Source organism: Hemiscyllium ocellatum, chromosome 13, assembly GCF_020745735.1.
Source record: "Hemiscyllium ocellatum isolate sHemOce1 chromosome 13, sHemOce1.pat.X.cur, whole genome shotgun sequence".
NCBI lineage: Eukaryota > Metazoa > Chordata > Chondrichthyes > Orectolobiformes > Hemiscylliidae > Hemiscyllium > Hemiscyllium ocellatum.
In genome coordinates, this window is record NC_083413.1 from 18,530,065 (window position 1) to 18,552,928 (window position 22,864).

General features: G+C 42.9%; 1 protein-coding gene across 4 annotated transcripts in view; it reads left to right on the top strand.

The window, feature by feature from the left end:
• Nucleotides 1–22,864, top strand: part of LOC132821793 (neprilysin-like) — a 190,893-nt gene that overhangs the window by 108,412 nt on the left and 59,617 nt on the right. For all 4 annotated transcript variants that reach the window (XM_060834584.1, XM_060834587.1, XM_060834586.1 and 1 more), the window contains exons 9-12: nucleotides 818–952; nucleotides 8,061–8,162; nucleotides 15,980–16,116; nucleotides 20,969–21,062. In XM_060834584.1, the coding sequence (XP_060690567.1) occupies nucleotides 818–952; nucleotides 8,061–8,162; nucleotides 15,980–16,116; nucleotides 20,969–21,062 (468 nt within the window). The remainder of the gene's footprint in view (nucleotides 1–817; nucleotides 953–8,060; nucleotides 8,163–15,979; nucleotides 16,117–20,968; nucleotides 21,063–22,864) is intronic.

Below are 22,864 nucleotides of genomic sequence, written 5' to 3' on the forward strand. Positions count from 1 at the left end.
CCTTAATACATTTGCTGAATGAGCAAGTATATGTTCAATAATAAATGCTACATTTTGACAGAATAGATGGAGTAAGATGCACATGGCTTGCAAAATAAAATGGTGTGGAAGTGTAAAGGATTGTGGGATACAGATTTGCCTATTATTAAAATCAGCACCGATTAATAAAGTCATAAGAATTGCAAACAAAGCAGAAGAGCTTTTGTTTAAGTCTTGAGTGGGATGGGAACATCACTGTCATGGTCAATATTTGTTGCCCATTCCTGATTGTCTTTAAACTGGCTGTTCAGAGAATTTCAGAAGGCAGTTTAGAGTCAACCATATTGTTATAGTTCTGGAGTCAAATGTTGATCAAACCCAGGTAAGGATGGCAGATTTCCTTCCCTAAAAATCAATAGTGAACTAGATGGGGTTTTAGGACAATGGACACCTTTAGACGAGCTTCCAATTTCAGATTTTTTTACTGAATTCAAATTTCACCTCTTCAAAATGGTGGAAATGATTCCCTGAAGATATGATTTCAGAACTAGAGAAGATTAGTCAAAACTTATGTCAAATCCTGCTTGCACCACACTGTACAATTCTGGTTTTCACATCATGAAAGGAATATAGAGGCATTGGGAAGGTGTAAAAGATTTAGCAGGATGATATCAGAACTGAAGGGTCATAGCTTCAAATAGAGATCTGCTCGCCTTGGGGTCCTTTTTACCCGAAAAATAAGACTGCAAAATTATACTATTGGCTATTTTAACAAAACTGGTGGGAATCTAGATTTTTTCCAAGACAATTATGTATCCATTTATTTACTTCCCTACAGACATGTCAAGCTTACTCGATGTTTATGAGAAATGTGGCTACATTGGTTCGTAAGGACAAAGGATTAACCATAAATAGCTCCCAAATTGAAGATGATATGAATATGGTTCTGGAGTTCGAGAAGGAGTTAGCTAATGTAAGTCCTTTTATCTTTTTACTGTCTCTTATGTGCTTCCTCACATATACAGATAAGATATGGTGAGTTGATTTCACTCCATGGTACTGAAAATAACTGAACTATACAGAACAAATATCTTGCGTGTTCTGACTGAAAAAAGACAGTTATTTGAGGTTGTAGTGTTGTTATCAGTCATAAAATCCAAGCTTGGAAAGAGGAAACTGAGTTTTGATTTGTGATCCTTGGCTCAGAATTTTTAAAAATTATTTTATGGAGTATGGGCTTTACTGCCTGGGCCACAAAGGGGAAACAACCTTTTACATCTATCCTGCCAAGCTCCCTATGTTTCATTAAAGTGTCCTCTCATTCTTCTAAACTTCAAAGAGTTCAAGCCCACATACTCAATATCTCCTTACAAGAAAATCACTCTGTTCATGGGATCAACATAGTAAGCCTTCTCTGGGCTGCCTTCAATGCGAGTATGTCTTTCCTCTGATGAAGGAACCAAAACCGTTCACAGATTCCAGCTGTGATCTGACTATGCATTACATATTTTTAGCAAGACCTCCCTAGTTTTAAACTCTATTTCAAAGGGAACAAAGATCAACATTTCATTTGCCTTCCCTATTACCCATTGAGCATAATGTTTGCATTTTGTGTTTTATGTACTATAATATGTCAACCCCTCTTTTCCATATCTTTCTGCACTTTTTCCCCAATTAAATAATATTCAACACTTCTATTCTTTTATAATAATTTTCCCATAGTACATTCTGTCTGCCTAGTTTATTTTTAACTCATCAATTAACCTTTCTATATTCGCTTTGTATACTAACCTTGCAAACATGCATTCACATCAGTGTCATTAATAAATATTCTAAGTAATTATGGACCTGACACTGATTCCTATGGCACTCCAGTTGTAGGTTGCCATCATGAAAATGTCAGTAATACAAGTGTTGTCTTTCAGATGAAATACTAAGCTGTGCTCCCAACACCACCACATGCTGCCGCACCCCCTCCCCACCCCCCCACCATACCCCAACACCAATCCTCACGACTATACTCTGCCTTCTCAGAAAGATGTAATGGATTCTATAGCATTACTTTCAAGAAGTATGGGCAGCACAGTGGCTCAGTGGTTAACATTGCTGCCTCATAGTGCTGGGTTCGATTCCAGCCTTGGGCAACTGTCTGTCAAGGGTTTGCATGCTCTGTGTGTTTGCTTGGGTTTCCTCTGGGTGCTTTGGTTTCCTATCACAATCCAAACATATACAGGCTAGGTGACTTAACCATGCTAAATGCCTACAGGATGTGAAGAATAGATGCATTAATCAGGAGTAAATGTACAGCAATAGGGTAGGGGAATGAGTTTGGGTGGGTTACTCTTCGGAAGTTTGCTGTGGATTTGTTGAGCCAAAGGGCCCGTTTCCACACTGTAGGCATTCAATGATGAAGTGTTGGGGAGTTCCTCCCAGCATCCTGGCTAATAATTATCTGGCAATCAACATTACTCAAATGCAATAATCTGCTTGGAGGATTCTGCTGTGTGCAATATGTCTTCCTACCTTAACATAGAAAGCACAATCCAACAGTGCTTTAATTTTACTATCTTCTGGGATGTGGGTGTAGCCAGCCAGGCTAGCATTTGTTGTCCATTCCTAATTATCACTGAGCTGAGTGTCTTGCTGGGCCACTTCAGAGTCAACCACATTGCTGTAGGCTTGGAGTCACACCTGGACCAGACCAGGTAAGAATAGCAGCCTTCCCTTAAAGAGATTAGTGAACCTGGTGAGTTCTTTCAGCTGTCTATGATAGCATTGTGACTAAGATTAGTTTTCAATTCCAGGGGCTGTCAACTGACAGACCAGACAGAAGCCAACCCCACAGCCAGATTGTGCTATGGATGGCCGGTGTTGCCAACTTTTAGGAAAGTCCTGCCTTTGGTACCTGCTGACCAACTTGATTAATTGGCAGCTCTATCACACTAGGCTGTATCAATGATCGATAATGGGCACTGCTCAGTCTGTGGGAAAAACCCTGACATACTGTAGATCCTGGCCACCCCAAGAAGGTGAGCACCAGGGGTTTAGTGTGGGGAGGGTAACCTTGAGCCCAGAGAGTGGGTTGAGGAGGTCATGTTCTGTTGAGCAGGCCATGTGGAAGGAAGAGATCACAACCCCAATGACGACAGGACACCCACTCAAAATGAAATGCCAACCTACTTTCCTGCCTTTGTTCATGTAGAACTTTTAAAGCAGCTTATGGACCTACAAGTCATAGTGTTTTACAGAATGGAAGGAAGTCTTTCAGCCCATTCGGATCATCAAGTACCCATCCATTCTCATCACATTTTCCAGCATTTCAGCCATAGCTTTCCATGCAATGAAATTTTTCTAAGAGTTCATCTGTATTCTTCTTAAAGCTGAGATGGTTCTGATCCCCACCACCTTTTCAGACAGTGAGGTTTGGATACCCAACACTCTGTGGGTGAAAAATATCTTCCTTAAATAACATCTAAATTTCTAACCCCTGACCTGAAATCCATGTTGTCTGGTTACTGACCCTTTGACCAAGGGGCAAAGTTTCTTCTGATCTACCTTATCTATGCCCCTCGAATTTTGCATACCACAGTTAGAACCCCCTGCGGTTTTCTGTCCTCCAAGGAAAAAGTGCCAGCCTATTTAATCTGTCCTCATAGGTGGAACATGCAGGCCCAGGCAACATCCTGGTGAATCTCTTCTTCACAATCTGTAATGTAGTCACATCCCTTGTATAGTCCACCTGTGCCCTAAGTAATATGTACAGTTCCATGATAACCCCTCGTTCTTGTATTCAACTTGCCTCAAATAATAAAGGTAAGTCTCCCATATGCCTTATTAAGCACCTTATCCAATTTTTCCTGTTGTCGTCTTGGCTGTGTAGATATGCAGGGCAAGTTCCCCTAATCCTCATTGATCCTACTATTTAATGTGTTCTCCCTTTCTTGTTAAATCTCCCAAAATGCATTACCTCACACGTACCTGGATTGAATTCCATTTGCCACTACTCTGCCAGTCTGATCAAACTGTCTGCATCATCCTGTAGTCTAAGGCTTTCCTCCTCAATGTTTGCCACACCACTAAATATTGTGTCTTCTGCAAACATACTGACCAAACCTCCTACATTCGTGTCTGGATTATTAACTTACATATTCAGGGCAAAGGACCCAGCAATGAGCTCTGTGATAGGCCACTGAACATGGGCTTCCAGTCACAAAAGCAACCTCTGCTTCCTGCAAACTGTTCTGGATTCCATGGGCTCTTACCTTCTTGACCATACTGCCATGTGACCCATGGGAAAAGCCTTACGCAGTCCATGTAGACTGCATTAACTGCACTACCCTCATCTGCACAAGTCGTCACCTCTCTGACAAAATCAATCAAACCTGTCAAACATGATTTCCCGCTGACAAAGCCATGCTTACTCTCCTTGACAGTTTCCTGATCCATCCCTACCACCCTTTTGAATAGTAGCACCACATTAGTATCTTACCCTCCTTTGGCTCCTCTCCTCTGACCAGAGATCAGAAAATTAATGTCAGGGCCCCTGCAGTCATCTTCCTTGCCTCCCACAGGATGATTGGATTCATTTCATCAGGGTTTGGGGTCCAATTGAACTTGAAGCCTGTGAAAGCTACTTATACCTTTTACCTTTCAATTGTAATTTGTATCTCATAGTCCTCCTCCCTAAATTCTGTACCTACATTTCCCTATAATGAGTAGAGATGCAAAGTACACTCTTATCCATTGTTGCCAAATAAGTACATTATCAGGATAAAATGGGATTCTAACAACTTTAGTTAATCTTTAATTATTTTTTAGATGTGGGGTTAAGCAAGCCACCTAACTGTCTTGTGTGCTGTTACACCACATACACACCCAGTAGGGTCGTGTAATATCCAGCCATGATTTGTTTCAATCTAATAATACAGTGTGATTCCCATCAGTTACGATGTTCTCTACAATAAGGTAACTTTGCAGAACACCTAAGTTCTACCTGAATAAAAGACCATGAGCTTCCAGTTGCCTGTCGCTTCAACGCACTACTTTATTCCCTGGTGAAAATCTCGGTTTCAGGTTTGTTGTGGTGCTTCAGTGAAGCTCAGCCCAAGCTGGAAGAACAGCACCTCGTTTTCTACTTGGAAACTCTACAGCTTTCTGTATTCAATATTGAGTTCAACAATTTTACAGCTTGAGTTTCTTCCATGTCCTACTCCAACCCCCACACACCAGGCCTTGTATCACATAGTTTGCTATTACACAAAACCCATTATTAGCCACTAACAGTTCCCAGTAATAACTATACGTTCATCCTTGCCTGATTGTCATCTGTTCCTTTGTCTGACCAATTGTTCTTCTCTCCCATCTGGCTCTATCTCCACTTATCATTTACTCCTTACCCCCTTCTCCCACCCTATCTTCTCCATTAAAAAAAGAAACATTTTCCTAGCTGCTACTAGTTTTGAGGAAGGGTCACTGGACCTGAAATATTAACTCTGATTTCTCTTCACAGATGCTGCCAGACCTGCTGAGCTTTTCCAGCAATTTCTGTTTTTGTTTCTGATTTCCAGCATCTGCGGTTCTTTCAGAATTGTTTTTTGTTGCTCTGGAGGGATTTGAACCCATGTCTGCAGGGCATTAACCTGAGCATCTGACTTACTTGCCCAGTGTTATTACCATTGCACTTCCACTGTCTCCTCAATTTAGTAGCTGATTTAAAAAAAATCTTTGGAGTGTTCTGAGTTTATAGAAAACTATATAAATTCAAGTTTTCCTTTCTTTACCCAGGCAAGTTGCCATTAAATAAGAGGAGAGTGGCTTATGCTGCCCCTTTTAAGCTATAGAATCTCACTAACTATGGTTGGAAGGATAAATGTTACAGCTATCTCTGAACTGGCTTGTGTGCTATGTAAAGTTAATCCTTCAGTGTTGATAATCAAAGCTTGTGTGGAACATTGGTGTGCCTCCAAGATACTTGGAAATGTAAAACAGCCTGAAAGTCTGCTTTCGATAGAAAGGCAAAAGGAGAGAAATGGGCTGTTTGTGCTCCATGTATTCTGCACATTTTCGTTTCTGCTTCACAGCTCCAAACTATAATAAGGAGCTTTCTAAACACTCTTATTGCATGCAAGCTCTGTAATTCGTCCCACATTTCGTGGGCGTCCATTTGGCTCAAGGTCACTGAAAATAAAAATAAGGAGAGAAGTACAACAGGTGCCTGACTCACTATCAAGCATTTTACACTGACACACAATGTCAAAATTATACCCCTCAGTGTTCATTCTGATGCTGAGTATTCGTACATTAATTGCTCTTTCATCAGGATTCTTTGGAGATAATATTAAATTGTTTTCTTTGTAACAGTCCTCATCAGTCTTGTGTTACTGGAATATATTATATTGCAGTGCCCCAGTGATTAAGCTTTGCATATATTTACTCAATTCAGATAAAATTGCTCTGTCCATTTCTTTGCCATGCAGTTAATTAGTTTAAAATAAGTTTGCCAGTAAACTGTGTATCTCTAAATTTCACTGCTGGATCATTATTGGCAAGGTCCTCATCTCCTTTGGCCCTAAACTCCAAAATTCCTGCACAAAACCTCTCCCTCTTGACTCCTCATCCTCCCCTAAGCTTGACAATTCTGTTGGTAAACATTGCCTGCATCATTTGCTTTTCTTTATCATCTGTACTAAAATCACCTTTGTTTTGGCTGGCTGTCAAAAGTTCTTTCTGTATGAGTTGCTGACTTAAGAATGTTTCATTATGTGAAATATGCTGGAAAAATAAAATGGTTTCTGTTGTTATTGTCCCTTTTTAAACTGCCCATAGTGGAACTTGGCCTGAGGATGTTAAACATTGATGTAACAACACCAAAATTCCAAGTGTGCAAAAGCTATGCTTTGATTTTCTTCTTATCTAGTAATGCTAGGCTAACTTAGCAGATAACTTGCTTACTTTATGAAACTCAGCAGACTGCATGTTCCGGAACAACTACAATCAGAATCCTACAAACAACTGGCTTTGATTGCTAGATTGTAAAGCAGTACTCGTGTTTTCCTGCACGTGGTGAACAGAACAATTCCAATCCTCTCCTACTCTGCTCAGTGGAGCAGTGAAGTGCAAATTGCAATTTAGTCAGAATTTTTATTAACTTTAAACTTAGCTTGGAGGCAAGCATTTTAAGTCCTGACTTCTGTGCCAACCCCACTGCTGACTCATGGTATCACTATATGAATCCAAAGATGTAGCCATGGTAAATGCAGGTTGCGGGTTTTGGGAGGTGGGGTGGAGAGAGGGGAGTGGCGTTGGTTTTGGCAGCTCTGAAAATGGGCCACTTCCACCACACCACTCTATCCAATGACACCTCTGACAATGAGCCATTTCCATTGTATCACTCTATCCAATCATGCCTCTGACAATGGGCCATTTCCACTATATCACTCTATCCAATCGTAGCTCTGATAATGGGCTATTTCCACTGTATTACTTTATCCAATGGCACCTCTGTCAGTGGGCCATTTCCACTTTATCACTGTATCCAATCGTATGTCTGATAATGGGCCATTTCCACTGTACACTGTATACAATTGTACCTCTGAGAATGGGCCATTTCCACTACACCACTCTATCCAATGGCACCTCTGACAATGGGCCATTTCCACTGTATCACTCTGACCAATGGCACCCGTGACAATGGGCCATTTCTACTGTATCATTCTGTCCAATCCTGCCTCTGACAATGGGCCATTTCCACTGCATCACTCTATCCAGTGGTACTTCTTACAATGAGCTATTTGCACTCTTTCACTCTCCCCAATGCCATCTTTGCCTCAGCAAACCTGGGCTAATCCAATGTGGGGTCCTCAATCTAGCACTGGGAGTATCAGATCATATTCTCCAACTTCTGGAGTGGGGCTTGAACATGCAAACGTCTGATTTGAAGACAAGAGTGCAACACGCTAAGACACAGGTATGGCACTGAATAACTTGTACTATTTTTGCACAATTATTGTTTTGATGAAATAACGTGATAAAATTGAAATAAGCTAATAAGAATATTCATACCAAAGTATTTTATTTCACAGGCAACAACCAAATCTGTAGACAGAACTGATCCTAATCAACTCTACCACAAAATGACTTTGCAAAACGTGACCGCAAACTTCCCTATCACAGTTGATGCTAAGGTAAGATGGTTTCTTGAATGAAATGATGTGGCTTGCCAGAATCAGAAGCTAGTGGATAGAGAATGGAAACTATTCTCCCATTGATATCAGTGTGAATGCCACTGGAATGTTGCAGTGAATATTGCTGGAATGTTGCAATATGCCAGCACACTATTGTATTTTAATGCAAATTAGACAGATTTTCTTTTGAAAATAATACCTCAGGATCCAGTATATGAACAAATTGAAGCATGATATGAGAGGAGTTCACCCTGCTTGAGAGGAAGATTAGATTACTTACAGAGTGGAAACAGGCCCTTCGGCCCAACAAGTCCACACCGACCCGCCAAAGCGCAACCCACCCATACCCCTACATTTACCCCTTACCTGAACACTACGGACAATTTAGCATGGCCAATTCACTTGACCCGCACATCTTTGGACTGTGGGAGGAAACCGGAGCACCCGGAGGAAACCCACGCAGACACGGGGAGAACGTGCAAACTCCACACAGTCAGTCGCCTGAGTCGGGAATTGAACCCGGGTCTCAGGCGCTGTGAGGCAGCAGTGCTAACCACTGTGCCACCGTGCCGCCCACAATGAGCTTTTGAACCTCCGATGGCTAAAACTCTCCATATCATCTCTGGCTCCATGTATGCTGTTTGATCGAGATTGCTTGTTATGTTAAGTCACAACACCATTACCTTTTAGAAAGAGATGGTGGAAAATTAACCAGATGGGTCATGGTCTTTATTTTTCTAACAATTTTGACAGTGTTGTCTCTTTACAGATTTCTCTAGTAGGTTTTAGAAAGCTAAATAAAGTGCATCTGTTGAGAAATTCATGGTGCCAATTTGAGTGGCTGAGAGGGAATTGTTTCTGAATATCATGAGGGGCCACTGAGCTCCACTTCTGTAGGTGATCCACAATTAGCTGGCGATCTGGTTAGCTGCTGAATTCCTGGCTTTGTGTGGAGTAGCCAAACTCTGCTGAGGCCATTGGAGATGAAATAGCCCATTGCCAGTGGTGGCATTGGAGAGATTGATGGAGTGGAAATGGTCCATCAAGAGATGTGGTATTGTAGAGAGTGATGGAAAGGAAATTATCAATTGACAAAGGTGCCTTTTCAGAGAGTGATGGAGAGGAATTGGCCTGCTGATAGAGGATGCAGCTGCTTAAGATTAATCTGATCTGATTCTGATGTCACAGCAATCTTTGGAATAGTCTTATTCATCAACAAAACCCTAATTTTAAATCCCTCAAATTTCACTGAACTGCCAAATTCACTTCAGTGGATTTGAACTTGAAAAATACTGTTGGCCATTTCAGTGGCTGAACATTTCAAGAGTTGATGATATTGGTTCATGGTTTTGTTTTAAATTAACAAAGAGGGAAAGCTTTAGCCAAACCAACATAGAGTCCTAGAGTCATAGAGATGTACAGCATGGAAACAGACCCTTCGATCCAACCCGTCCATGCTGACCAGATATTCCAACCCAATCTAGTCCCACCTGCCACCCGGCCCATATCCCTCCAAACCCTTCCTATTCATCCATCCAAATGCCTCTTAAATGTTGCAATTGTACCAGCCTCCACCACATTCTCTGGACGCTCATTCCATACATGTACCACCTTCTGTGTGACAAATTTGCCCCTTAGGTCTCTTTTATATCTTTCCCCTCTCACCCCAAACCTATGCCCTCTAGTTCGGGCCTCCCAGACCACAGGGAAAAGACTTTGTCTATTTATCCTATCCATGCCCCTCATAATTTTGTAAACCTCTATAAGGTCACCCACCAACCTCCAACACTCTAGGAAAAAATGCCCCAGCCTGTTCAGCCTCTCCTTGTAGCTCAGTTCCTCCAACCCTGGCAACATCCTTGTAAATCTTTTCGGAACCCTTTCAAGTTTCACAACATCTTTCCGATAGGAAGGAGACTAGAACTGCAAGCAATATTCCAACAGTGGCCTAACCAATGTCCTGTACAGCCGCAACATGACCTCCCAACTCCTGCACTCAGTACTCTGACCAATAAAGGAAAGCATACCAAACGACTTCTTCACTATCCTATCTACCTGCAACTCCACTTTCAAGGAGCTATGAACCTGCACTCCAAGGTCTCTTTGATGAGGAACACTCCTGAGGACCTTACCATTAAGTGTAAACGTCCTGCTAAGATTTGCTTTCCCAAAATGCAGACCTCGCATTTATCTGAATTAAATTCCATTTGCCACTTCTCAGCCCATTGGCCCATCTGGTCCAGATCCTGTTGTAATCTGAGGTAATCCTCTTTGCTATCCACTACAGTTACAATTTTGGTGTCATCTGCAAACTTACTAACTGTACCTCTTATGCTCGCATCCAAATCATTTTATGTAAATGACAAAAAGTAGAGGGCCCAGCACCGATCCTTATGGCACTCCACTGGTTACAAGCCTTCAGTCTGAAAAACAACCCTCCACCACCACCCTCTGTCTTCTACCTTTGAGCCAGTTCTGTATCCAAATGACTAGTTCTCCCTTTATTCCGTATGATCTAACCTTGCTAATCAGGCTCCCGTGGGGAACCTTGTCAAACACCTTACTGAAGTCCATATAGACCATATCTACTGCTCAGTCCTCATCAACCTTCTTTGTTACTTCTTCAAAAAACTCAATCAAGTTTGTAAGACATGATTTCCCACTCACAAGGCCATGTTGACTATCCTGAATCAGACCTTGCCTTTCCAAATACATGTACATCCTGTCCCTCAGGATTCCCTCCAACAACTTTCCCACCACCGAAGTCAGGCTCACCGGTCTATAGTTCCCTGGCTCGTCTTTACCACCCTTCTTAAACAGTGGCACCACGTTTGCCAACCTCCAGTCTTCCAGCACCTCACCTCACCAACATATTAGCTGAAATATGAACAGAAATTGCTGGAGAAGCTCAGCAGGTCAGGCAGCATCTGTGGAGATAGAAACAGAGTCATTTGGAGTCCAATCTGACTATTCTTTGGAATTGAAGGTTCTCTCACAGATATTTCCAATCCTGCTGGGTATCTCCAGCAATTACGATTTTGTGCCAAAACTTCTCTAACCATGGCATTTGCCTTTTTATCTGCTATAAGCTTATGTGATTTGTGAGAAGGGAGTAAGAATTATGTAACTACAATATGTAACTGGCATAAAGACCTAAATCAATCAAGATGTAATTGAATTGTGGATTAGTTTTAAGATGGCGATGGTTCCAAAAGGCTTAGTAGATTGATACCTAAATGAATGGGTTGCACTAGTTTGACAGATTGAGCTTGTTTCCACTGGAGTCTAAAAGAGTGAGAGGTTACTTGATCAAAGTGAATAAGTTTCTGAATGTTCTTGAAATATGCTCCCTCTTGTGGATCAGTACTGAGCTGTGGCTCACTGTTTCAAAATGAAGAGTCACCCTTTGAGAGCATTGAGTATAGGACTTGGGAGGTCACGTATCGGCTGTCCAGGACATTGGTTAGGCCATTTTTGGAATCCTGTATGCAGTTGTAGTCTCCCTCCTATCAAAAGGATGTAATCAAACTTGAAAGGGTTCAGAAATATTTTAAAAAGATGTTGCCAGGTTTGGAGCATTTGAGCTTTAGGGAGAGGCTGAATAGGGCTGTTTTCCTTGGAGTGTCGGAGGCTGAGGAGGTCCGACATATAAAATCATGAGGGGCATAGATAGTATAAATAGACGAGGTTGTTTCCTTGGGATGAGGGAGTCCAGAGAGGGGAAAAATTTAAAAGGGACCTCAGGGGCAACTTTTTCACACAGAAGGTGGTGCGTGCATGGAATGCGCTGCCAGAGGAAGTGATGGAGGCTGGTAGAATTACAACGTTTAAAAGGCATCTGGATGGATATATGAGTAGGAAGGGTTTAAGGAATATGGGCCAATTGCTGTAATATGATATCTGCTTGGGTTGGATGAGTTGGACCGAAGGGTCTGTTTCTGTGTTGTACATTTCTGTGATTCTATCACTGTAACAAGGATGAGGACAATTTGTTTTCTCAGAAGATTGTGCAACTTTGGCACTCTGCTTCAGAAGGCCGTAAAGGGGAATCGTTGAGTATGTTTAAGAAGGAATTGGAAAGATTAATGTTAATGTGATTTGTGAGAAGGGATTAAGAATTATGTAACTACAAAATGTGGAATTCAAAACAAATGCAGACAGCAATGATCTTATGGAATGATGCTGTAGACTCCAAGGTCTCCCATTTCGTATGAATCTCCTCTTGATCTTATGCTTTACATTTTATTGTTTCAATTTTGAACAGCTGATCAGATCAGGTGCAACATCCATCTAATCTAATTCCTTATTGAATGGAATGGAGTGTGATACAGGGTAGGGGATAAAACCAGAGTTCTTATCAACCCGTTAGATTCGCCGAGGTTAAAATTAAAATTGCCTCCAAATGTCTACTTATAAACATAAGGCAAATGAATGTTCAATTCAGACTAAATTGAATCAAGAAAGTCAAAAGGTTTACCAGATGTCCTAACTGAAATCGTGCACTGCAGCTGCATCCTGATCAGCATTAGCTGACTTAATAAATGTAACTCATTTTGAAAACTTCCAATGAATTAAGATTGACTTTGACAGGTCAGTAGTGTAAAGCACAGCCTGAATGACATAATGGGAATACTTTGGACTATTTTCATTAAAATTTGAAACTATGAACATAAAAACAGAATAGGTCATTTATCCTCTGAACCTTTTTTTACATTTATTTATGGGATGTCAGTGCATCACTGACCAGTCAGAATTTATTGTCCATTTTCCCTCAAGTCCATAAGATCATAAGATCTAGGAACAAAAGTAGTCTATTCAGTCCATTCTGTTCTGCCATTCAATGAGATTATGGTTGACATGATAATCCTCAACTTCACTTTCCTGTCTTTTTTCCCTCTAACCCTTGACTCCCTCACTGCTTAAAGGTCAGTCTATCTCTGCCTTGAATATTCTTAATGACCCAGCCTCTACTATTCCCTGTGGTAAAGACTTCTTCCTCTGAGATTGGGCTTTCTCGTCCGAGATTCTCTCACAAAGAAAAAACATTTGAGGAAGGACAGGAGATCGGCATTAAGTAATATAACCTGTAGAAGCACTGTCAGCTGACTGGCCTTTTCTGCATCTACTCTCTCAAATCCGATTAGAATTATGCATATTTCAATAAGGTTGCCTTTCATTCTTCTAAATTCCAACAAACATAGGTCCAATCTAATTAACCTCTCCTCATAAGAAAATTCATCCATACTTACAATCAACCCAGTGAACCTTCCCTGGATTACCTTCAAGGTCAGTATGTCATTCTTTAGATAAGGGAACCAGAATTGTCCAGTGTATTTCAGTCTGACCAGTGGCTTGTATAGTTTTAGTAGGACTTAAGTTCAATTATGACTTCAGACTTCAGTTATGAGAATAGATTGAAAACGTTGGCACTTTATTCCTTGAAGTGAAGAAGGCGGAGATTAAATTTGATAGAGGTTTTCAAAGTCATGAGTAGAAAGGATAAGCTGTTCCTGCTGGTAAAAGAAAAAAAGAATGAAAGGGTATAGATTTGAAGGGATGTACAAATGGACAAGAGAATAACCCTTTACACGCAGCAAGTAGTTAGGCTGTGGAATGCACTGCCTTGAAATCTGACAGAGACAAGTTCAATTGAGGTATTCAAGAGGCCATTGGCTTATTATTTAGATCAAAATGCTGTTCAGAGATATGGGGAAAAGACTAGAGATTGGCATTAGGTGATAGAACTGGTGCAAGCACAATCAGCTGAATGGCCTCTTACTGTGTCAAACTGTAATTCTACAATTTCCCTACTTCCATACTCAATTCCAAGTACCTTCCCCAATACCTAATGAACTTGTGTGCAATTGCTTTTTGTTTTATGCATGAGGACTCTCAAATCCCTCTGTGCTATAGCTTTCTATAATATTTCAGCATTTAAATAATATACACCACCTCCATTCTTCCAGTTGAAGTGCATTACCTCACATTTCCCATCATTATATCCCATCTTCTAAGTTTTTTGCCTACTTAATTAATCTGTCTATATCTGTCATCCACACAGTTGTCTTTGCACCTATTTTTGTGTCAATCGCAAACTTGGCTAGAGTCCATATAGTATCGTAATGGTGGAGCCTTCATAACCGCTGTTGATCATGTGACTTAGGTAGACATACAGTGCTCTGAGGGAGGAAGTTTCAACGACAGTAAAGGAATAGTGATATAGTTGCAAGTCAGGATTTTTAGACCTGCCAGTGAATGTGTTGCCATATATCTTCTGCCTATCCCTTTCATGATAGCAGTACAGTGCTATTGGAGCTGCAGCCATTCAGTTAGATCATCATCTGCAATGGAGGGCCATATTGTTCCCCATATGCTGTATACTAAAGTTAATTAAAAACCTAGCTTTTTCGGATTTAAAATTTACAATTGATCTTATATTGGTTGCTGTTTATGGAAGCAAGCAATTAACTTCTATCACCCAATAAAGAGTCTAGAATCACAGAGTCACACAGACTTATTGCACAGAAACAGATCCTTTAGTCCAACCAGTCCATGCCAACCGTAATCCGAAACTAAACTAGGGCCACCTCTCTGCACTTGGCCCATATCCCTCCAAATATTTCCTTATGTCTTTTTCCAAATACTTTTAAATATTGTAACTGTACCTGCATCGATCACTTCCTTTGGAAATTCATTCCATACAATAACCACACACTGTAAAAAAAAATGCTCTTCATGTTCTTTTAAATCTTTCTCCTCTCACCTTAAAAAAATATATGGCCCTCGTCCCCCACCATATGGAAAAGACACCTACCATTCACCCCTCATGATTTTAAACATCTCTAGAAAATGTTTAAACCTACTACACTCCAGTAAAAAAGATCCTAGCCTATGCAGCCTCTCCTTATAACTGCACTTTCCCGTTCCTGGCAACATCGAGAGAAATCTTTTTCTGAATCCTCTGCAGCTCAATAATATCCTTCCTATAACAGTGCAAACAGAACTAAACACAGTACTTCAGAAAGGCCTCACCAATATCTTGTAAACCCTCAACATGACTTCCCAATTCCCATACTCACAGGTCTGAGCAATGAAGGCAAGTGTGTTAAATGCTTTCTTAACCACATTGTCTACATGTGACACAAACTCCAAAGAATTATGTACCTGAAGCCCTTGGTCTTTTTCTTCTACAACATTAGCCTCGTAACTTTTTTTTTGCACAATCTGACACTAATTTGCAATCTATTCCCCTTGGTACCGAATTTCCAACTTGGTAGAAATAGCTGACTGTTTAATTGCTCAACACCTTTTCTGTCTGTTTTTGGAATTTTTAAGTAAAATGTGTAAGGAGCTGTGTACTCGGAGTTTGCATCAGCACTTTCTTTCTCTCTGTACTCATGCTTCAGACAGGCCATTGCTATCATTGCTCATTCTTAATTATCCTAAGAAGATGGTGTCAGCCTGCTTGCTGGGCTATGTCAGGGGGCAGCTAGGAGTCCGCCATGTGGGAGTGGGATTGGAGTCACATATATAATCCCAGACCAGTAAGGATCATAGATTTCCTTCTCTGCAAGGTATTAGTGAACCAGGTAGGTTTGAACAATAACTTGTGCACTTTACAGTGATTTTTGGTGCTGATAATGCTTAATATCTTGAGTCTCTTTTCAAGTGACAGCTTATTGAGATCATAAATGCTAAGTGTGAGAGTATGGAGTTTTCATTTGTTTACTGATTATTAAATATGAAGTTCAGTGTTCAATTCCTGTGATTTGTAAATATGAATTTCCATGTTCAGTTTCTGTGTTTTCTTATTTAAGGAATTCAGCTGGAAGAATTTCATCAAAGAGATTCTCTCTACTGTGGACCTGCATGTGACAGATAATGAACCAATTGTTGTTTATGCTCCAGAATATCTTGAGAAGCTGGCACCTATTCTGAGTAAATATAAGCCGAGGTATGTATACAAGAATTAACATGATGTAATGTCTATTTGCAGCATTTATTGTGGGCCTCCGGGGTCATGCATGTTGGTTGGAGAACCAGCTAGAGTCTGGGGATGTGACTTTTTAGGAAGGCCTTCCATGTTGAGTACCAATCATGCAGTGAGTCTCCCTGGTGTCAAGGACACCAGCGCTTGGAGTCTTAGGGTTTGAGGGAATCAACAATATGGGATTGGAGAGGAACAGAGCCTTACCAATACTTTCCCCACACCTTTCCTGATGCCAGGTCTGTCAAACAGGTGGATATCATGACTGCCAGTGAACAAGAACCACCTGCAGACAGTGTTTGCTTTCTGATTGCCCCCTATTGGATCAAAACCAGGGTTTTGCCAAATGAGACCCTTATATGGGTATTAATTGCCCCATTAAAGGTTGGTATAAGGTGGGAAGGCCAATCATGACCTTTCCTGCCACTGATTTCATTGAGGCTGAGGTGGGAAGTTGGCAGGGACCCTGTCAGTGTTAGGAATATAGGTCAGTCTAACAGTAAGACGAAACAATTCCATTGCAGGTAATGCTCATTGCACTTTGTCTTTAAGTTGGATAGTTAGGGTTCTTGTGATGCAGTGATAGTGTCCCTACCTCTGAGATAGGAGGCCTGGGTTCAAGTTCTACTTGCTCCAGAGGTGGGCCTTAACAGATTGATTAGAAAGATAAAGATTCTTCTTCCTGATCTTTGGGCATTGATGTGGAGAAGTGTGACCAGGTTGGAGGGACTCTTTATGGGTGTGCTGCTGGGCCTGGCCAATTTGGCCATTAACAGGTCCAGGTTGTGGAGAGGCTTGTATCTGCCGACTGTCTGCCCTTTGTGCTCAGGAGTCCTTGGAAAGGGAACACAGTGTCCACCAATAATCAAAATGCTTTTAGAGAATGGTGGGCCCATTAGGCGGTGGAGTGACTTATCCTCCCTTCCAATTCCAGTTGATTTAGCCCCCTCTCTCTTTCTCTCTCACCTTTGGTGTTTTGTATTGCCCTTGCCAAATGTTGCACAAAATTTGATTAGTTGGAAACACGGGTGATTTACTGGTGATGGACAATATTTGAAATGTCCTACAGATGATTTAGTGGTGGTCAAAAAGCCGTTTAGTTGTGTGTAATAACACTTCCAGATATGAGAAGAAATTTTCAAAAATACAGCTGGGTTCTTGGCCATGGAGATTAATTGTCCCTGACTGCCTGACCCTCTTCTCTGACATGTCCATTCCCTAGTGTACTTAGAGAAGCGGCATGCTATGTCCAGTAACACCCTCAATGCCTTTAGAGAGATGGTTGGACAGCAATATTTCTCTCTCCAACTCCATTTTAAATTAGTTCCTTCTCTCTTTGCCTATCCCCTCCCCATATTTGTTATTGTTGCACTGCTCCTGATGGATAGTGCTTGTTAGTTTATTAGCTTCTTAGTTGTTGTTTTAATTTGTAACATTTGGTGATTTGGTGGTGGTGAAAAAATATGCAGATTTGTGTATGGCATCTTTGAACAGAAAAATGGAAACAAGTTGTTTTCTTCACCAGTGGGGTGAGAGACTTGTATCAGGGAAAGGATCTAGAAGGGGAAGGTGGAAACTGGTATTTATGTTAAACAATGGATTTACAATAAAACCTTGGAAATCTCTGCCTCTTTCACCGATTTGGTATCATTCTGTTAAAGAATCTCTACTTTCCATATCTTGTCACCAAACTCAATACAAAAGGAGGCATTAAATTCCGTTTTATTTGAAAAAATGAATGCTGTTGTAACTTAACCCTTCTCGATTAATATATATCATTATTTATTAGCGTCAGATAATAGGCCTGCGATACTCAGCTAACAAAATTAGCATAAGATCACTCCTGATTGCTCTGCTGCAAATGTGTTGCTGGTCAAAGCACAGCAGGTCAGGCAGCATCTCAGGAATAGAGAATTCGACGTTTCGAGCATAAGCCCTTCATCAGGAATAAGAGAGAGAGAGCCAAGCCGGCTGAGATAAAAGGTAGGGAGGAGGGACTAGGGGGAGGGGCGATGGAGGTGGGATAGGTGGAAGGAGGTCAAGGTGAGGGTGATAGGCCGGAGTGGGGTGGGGGCGGAGAGGTCAGGAAGAGGATTGCAGGTTAGGAGGGCGGTGCTGAGTTGAGGGAACCGACTGAGACAAGGTGGGGGGAGGGGAAATGAGGAAGCTGGAGAAATCTGAATTCATACCTTGTGGTTGGAGGGTTCCCAGGCGGAAGATGAGGCGCTCCTCCTCCAGCCGTCGTGTAGTTGTGTTCTGCCGGTGGAGGAGTCCAAGGACCTGCATGTCCTCGGTGGAGTGGGAGGGGGAGTTAAAGTGTTGAGCCACAGGGTGATTGGGTTGGTTGGTTCGGGCGGCCCAGAGGTGTTCTCTGAAGCGTTCCGCAAGTGAGCGGCCTGTCTCACCAATATAGAGGAGGCCACATCGGGTGCAGCGGATGCAATAGATGATGTGTGTGGAGGTACAGGTGAACTTGTGGCGGATATGGAAGGATCCCTTGGGGCCTTGGAGGGAAGTGAGTGTGGAGGTGTGGGCGCAAGTTTTACATTTCCTGCGGTTGCAGGGGAAGGTGCCGGGGGTGGAGGTTGGGTTGGTGGGGGGTGTGGATCTGACAAGGGAGTCACGAAGGGAGTGGTCCTTGCGGAACGCTGATAGGGGAGGGGAGGGAAATATATCCTTGGTGGTGGGGTCCGTTTGGAGGTGGCGGAAATGGCGGCGGATAATACGTTGTATGCGCAGGTTGGTGGGGTGGTAGGTGAGAACCAGTGGGGTTCTGTCTTGGTTCTGTCCTGATTGCTCTGCTGCAGCAATGACATGCATTTATGTAGAGACTTTAAAATAGTAAAAGACATTCCAAGGTTCTTCACGAGAGAGCGAGATGGACTATGATCCAAAGAAAGACTTATTTCAGACAGGCTGAATTGAAGTGGGAGGTTTGAAGAAGGAAAGCGAGTCAGAGAGGCTGAGAGCTTTTCGGGTACAAATAATGAGGCCATAGCCAATGATAGTGAAATGAAAGTTCAAACTGGCCTTAAGAGGCCAAGATAAATTGAGACAAGATTGAGGCCACGTTCTTTGGGAATTAGGCTGACCAATCCTTCAATCCATTCACCATCGGGACAGATTACCTGAAGGTGCTGGGAATATCATTTGGAGGGATTGGGGCGTGCGCAAGATCATGGGAGAAGTGCATCACGAAGATGAAGCAGAAACTGGTCTTTTGGGAGCACTGATCTCTGTCCATTGTGGGTGAAAACCTGGTCATCAGGTGTGAGGCACTCGATCTGTTGTTGTGTATGGTGCGGGTCTGGCCCATCCCCCAAAACTGCACAGTTATAGTCACCTGAACCATCTTCCCCTTCATCTGGTGGCCTAAGATAGACTGTGTCTGCAGGGACTCCATGTGCAAAACTCTGGACAAGGGGGAAGAATATACGCAATGTTGCCCTTATCCTGATGATCACCTTTGAGTGTGGCTGCATCAAGTTGTGTGTAGATCCTCGTTACACAAACACCAAGTGTCACCACATACTGAGGCCCTCCCTACTTCCAGTGTTGTGAAGGATAACCTCGCTGCTGCAGAATACTCCCAATAGTTGGATCGTTCCATTATACTTGTCCTTCTTGGAGAAACTTTCAAACAAAATCACCTTTGCCCACATTCCATCAGGAAGTAGTCAGCAAGTACTGTCCTCCGGACGTTGAGGGAAAAGGAGAGGATGGATCCTGTCTCGTGGTTTCCTGAGCAGAATGGCTCAGTCATTTGGCAGAATGCCTCATCACCAGAACTTTCCAACAAACATCAAGACGTAATTTGTCTGGTGATGAGGAGGGCACAATCTGTCATATCCTTCATGTACACCTGATTGGTCTGTGCCACCACACGCTGCCCTCAAAGCAGCTGCAGTGGGGTTGAGACTGTCACACATCTCCTTCTGGAATCTGCCTTTGCAAAGAAATTCTGGAGGAAGGTGCAATTGTTTTTATTAAGGTTCAGCCCGAGCAGCTCCATCACGTGGGACTCTGACCTCTACGGTCTGTTCCCTGGGACACACACTGAGACAAACATCGACTGCACTTGGAAGACTGTCAATTCAGTGAAAGACGCTCTTTGGTTTGCCTGAAACTTGTTGGTCTTCCAAAACAAGAAGTTGACCCCAACTGAGTGTTGCAAATAGATATGTAGTCCAGGACTATGTGCTGAGGGACACACTAAAGCTTCGGGCAGCTGCTGCCAAGGCACAGTGGAGAAAGATCACCATCTGAAGTCTTCCTGCTGAAGATAAATGGGGGTCTGTTCAGTTTTCAGGCTCTCCCAGTGTCTCAAATATATGTAAGTAGTAATTATGTATGTATAAGAGTGGTCTTTGGTTTTGTGAACAGAGTCAAAGTCAAAGTTTTTGTTTATTTATTTGATGTGCAACTGTACAAAAGTGAACTGCATTTCTGACCTTGTATATAAACAAAGATTTTTTTAATGAGCATATTACACTTTTGAAATATGAGAAAGGAACTGAAGGAGGTAGGAGCTGCATGAGAGACCGGAGCTGAATGCCACAATGTGCTCAGATATTATGGAATTCAAGGAGGTCACAGATATAGGGATTCTTATCGGAATATGTTGTATATGCACGTCAATTAAGGACCGATTTCATGTTTATTTGTAATGGTTCATCTCAAAGGTAATATGCCATTCATTATAGTTTGAACTCTCAAATGAGGAATAGCCATTTGAGTGAAACATTGAATGGTTTCTGGTAGTAATGAAATTGTAGTCCAGTATCTGATTCATAAAACAATTGGCTTATGTAATCTGCAGGGTCCTTCAAAACTACATTATATGGAGGCAAGTGATGGATCTTGTGGGTAGTCTGAGCTCTGCCTACAAGGAGACAAGAGCAGCGTTCCGGAAGGTGGGACCGAGATATCTTTTAAATACTCATAAGCTGTTCACAGCTTTACCTGCAACGTAATTAGTTGATGAACGTAATTGATTCTTTTAAGTGCACAGTGGCAAAGAAAGGTTGCATTTAGTGCACACACACACACACACACACACACACCAGGGGTTGCACTTACTGTCTATGTGGCCTCATTGCCTGTGATGTCACTGCCAGCACCCCCACAGCCAGCTGTCTGCATCAAAGAACAGGACCAAGAAAATTAATGTCTTTCAAATGTTTAAAAATCAGCTGAAACCCTAGTTTGAATCAAAGATAACCCTCCACTGCAGAAAGAGGCTATTCGGCCCTACACCAACCCTTCAAACAGCATCCCACCCAGAGCCACCACATCTCTGTAGCCCCGCATGTGCCATGGTTAATCCACCTAACCTATACTTTTCTGGACACTATGGCCAATTTAGCATGACCAATCCACCTAACCTGAAAGAAAGTGAGGATCGCAGATGCAGGAGGTCAGAATCGAAAAGTGTGATGCTGGAAAAGCACAGCAAGTCAGGCAGCATCCAAGGAGCAGGAGAGATAATGTTTCGGGCATAAGCCCATCAGCAGGACTGTTGGGGGGGGGGGGTGGGGGGGGTGGAGGTGGGGGGGGGGGTGGGGGGGGGGGGGGGGGGGGGGGGGGTGGGGGGGTGGGGGGGGTGGGGGGGGGGGTGGGGGTGGGGTGGGGTGGGGGTGGTGTGGGGGGGGGGGGGGGTGGGGGGGGTGGGGGGGGAGAAGGGGCTGAGAGATAATTATAAGTGTGAGGGTGGGGCTGGGGGTAAGGTAGCTGAGAAGGCGATAGGTTGATGGAGATGGGAGGGGTGATGGTGATAAGTCAGAGGGGAGTGTGGAGTGGATAGATGGACAGGTAGAACAGGTCAAGAGGACGGTGCCGATTTGGAAGGTTGGATCTGGGATAAGGTGGGGGGGGAGGGGTCATGAGGAAACTGGTGAAATTGATGTTGATGCCACCAAGGAGACACAAGTCCTGGGCCTCTTCCACCACCAGATCCAAGCCCCCAATTTCTGGAGGAAGAGCACTTTATCTTCTGCTTTGTGACCCTCCAACCACTTGGCATCAACATTGATTTCACAATTTCCTCATCTCCTCTCCACCCCCCATCTCATCCCAGGTCCAACCCTCCAACTCGGCACCTCCCTCTTGAACTGTCCTACCCGTCCATCTTCCTTCCCACCCACGTGTTCCACCTTCCCCTTTGACCTATCACCATCAGACCACCCCCCCCTCCATTTCCTTCTACCTATCACCTTTCCAGCTAGCCTCCTCCCAGCCCCATCCCCACTGTCCTATTTATCTTTCAGACCCCTTCCCCCTTCACCTGCACCTACTTATGCCTGCACCTTGGATGCTGCCAGACTGGCTGTGCTTTTCCAGCGACACACTTTTCGACTCCGACCTCAATCCACCTGTCCTGCACATCTTTGGGACAAAACTAGAACACCTGCTGAAAACCCACGCAGATGCATGGAGAACTTTCAAATTCCACACAGACGGGGGGTCACCCAAAGCTTGAATCGAACCTGGGGTCATGGCACTGTGAGATAGCGGTGCTATCCACTGAGCCACTGGGATCACTATTTGCTCACTATACCATCCCCAAGACATGCCCGCTGCACTCCCTACACCTCCAAGGTTCCTCCTCACTCATGCCTGTACTACCCTGCTATTCATTGTCTCCAGGGTAAGCAAGTGGGTTAGTGAGCAGAAGCACCGAGTGGGGTCAGCAGGTTGCTGGACAGGGGAGAAGGGC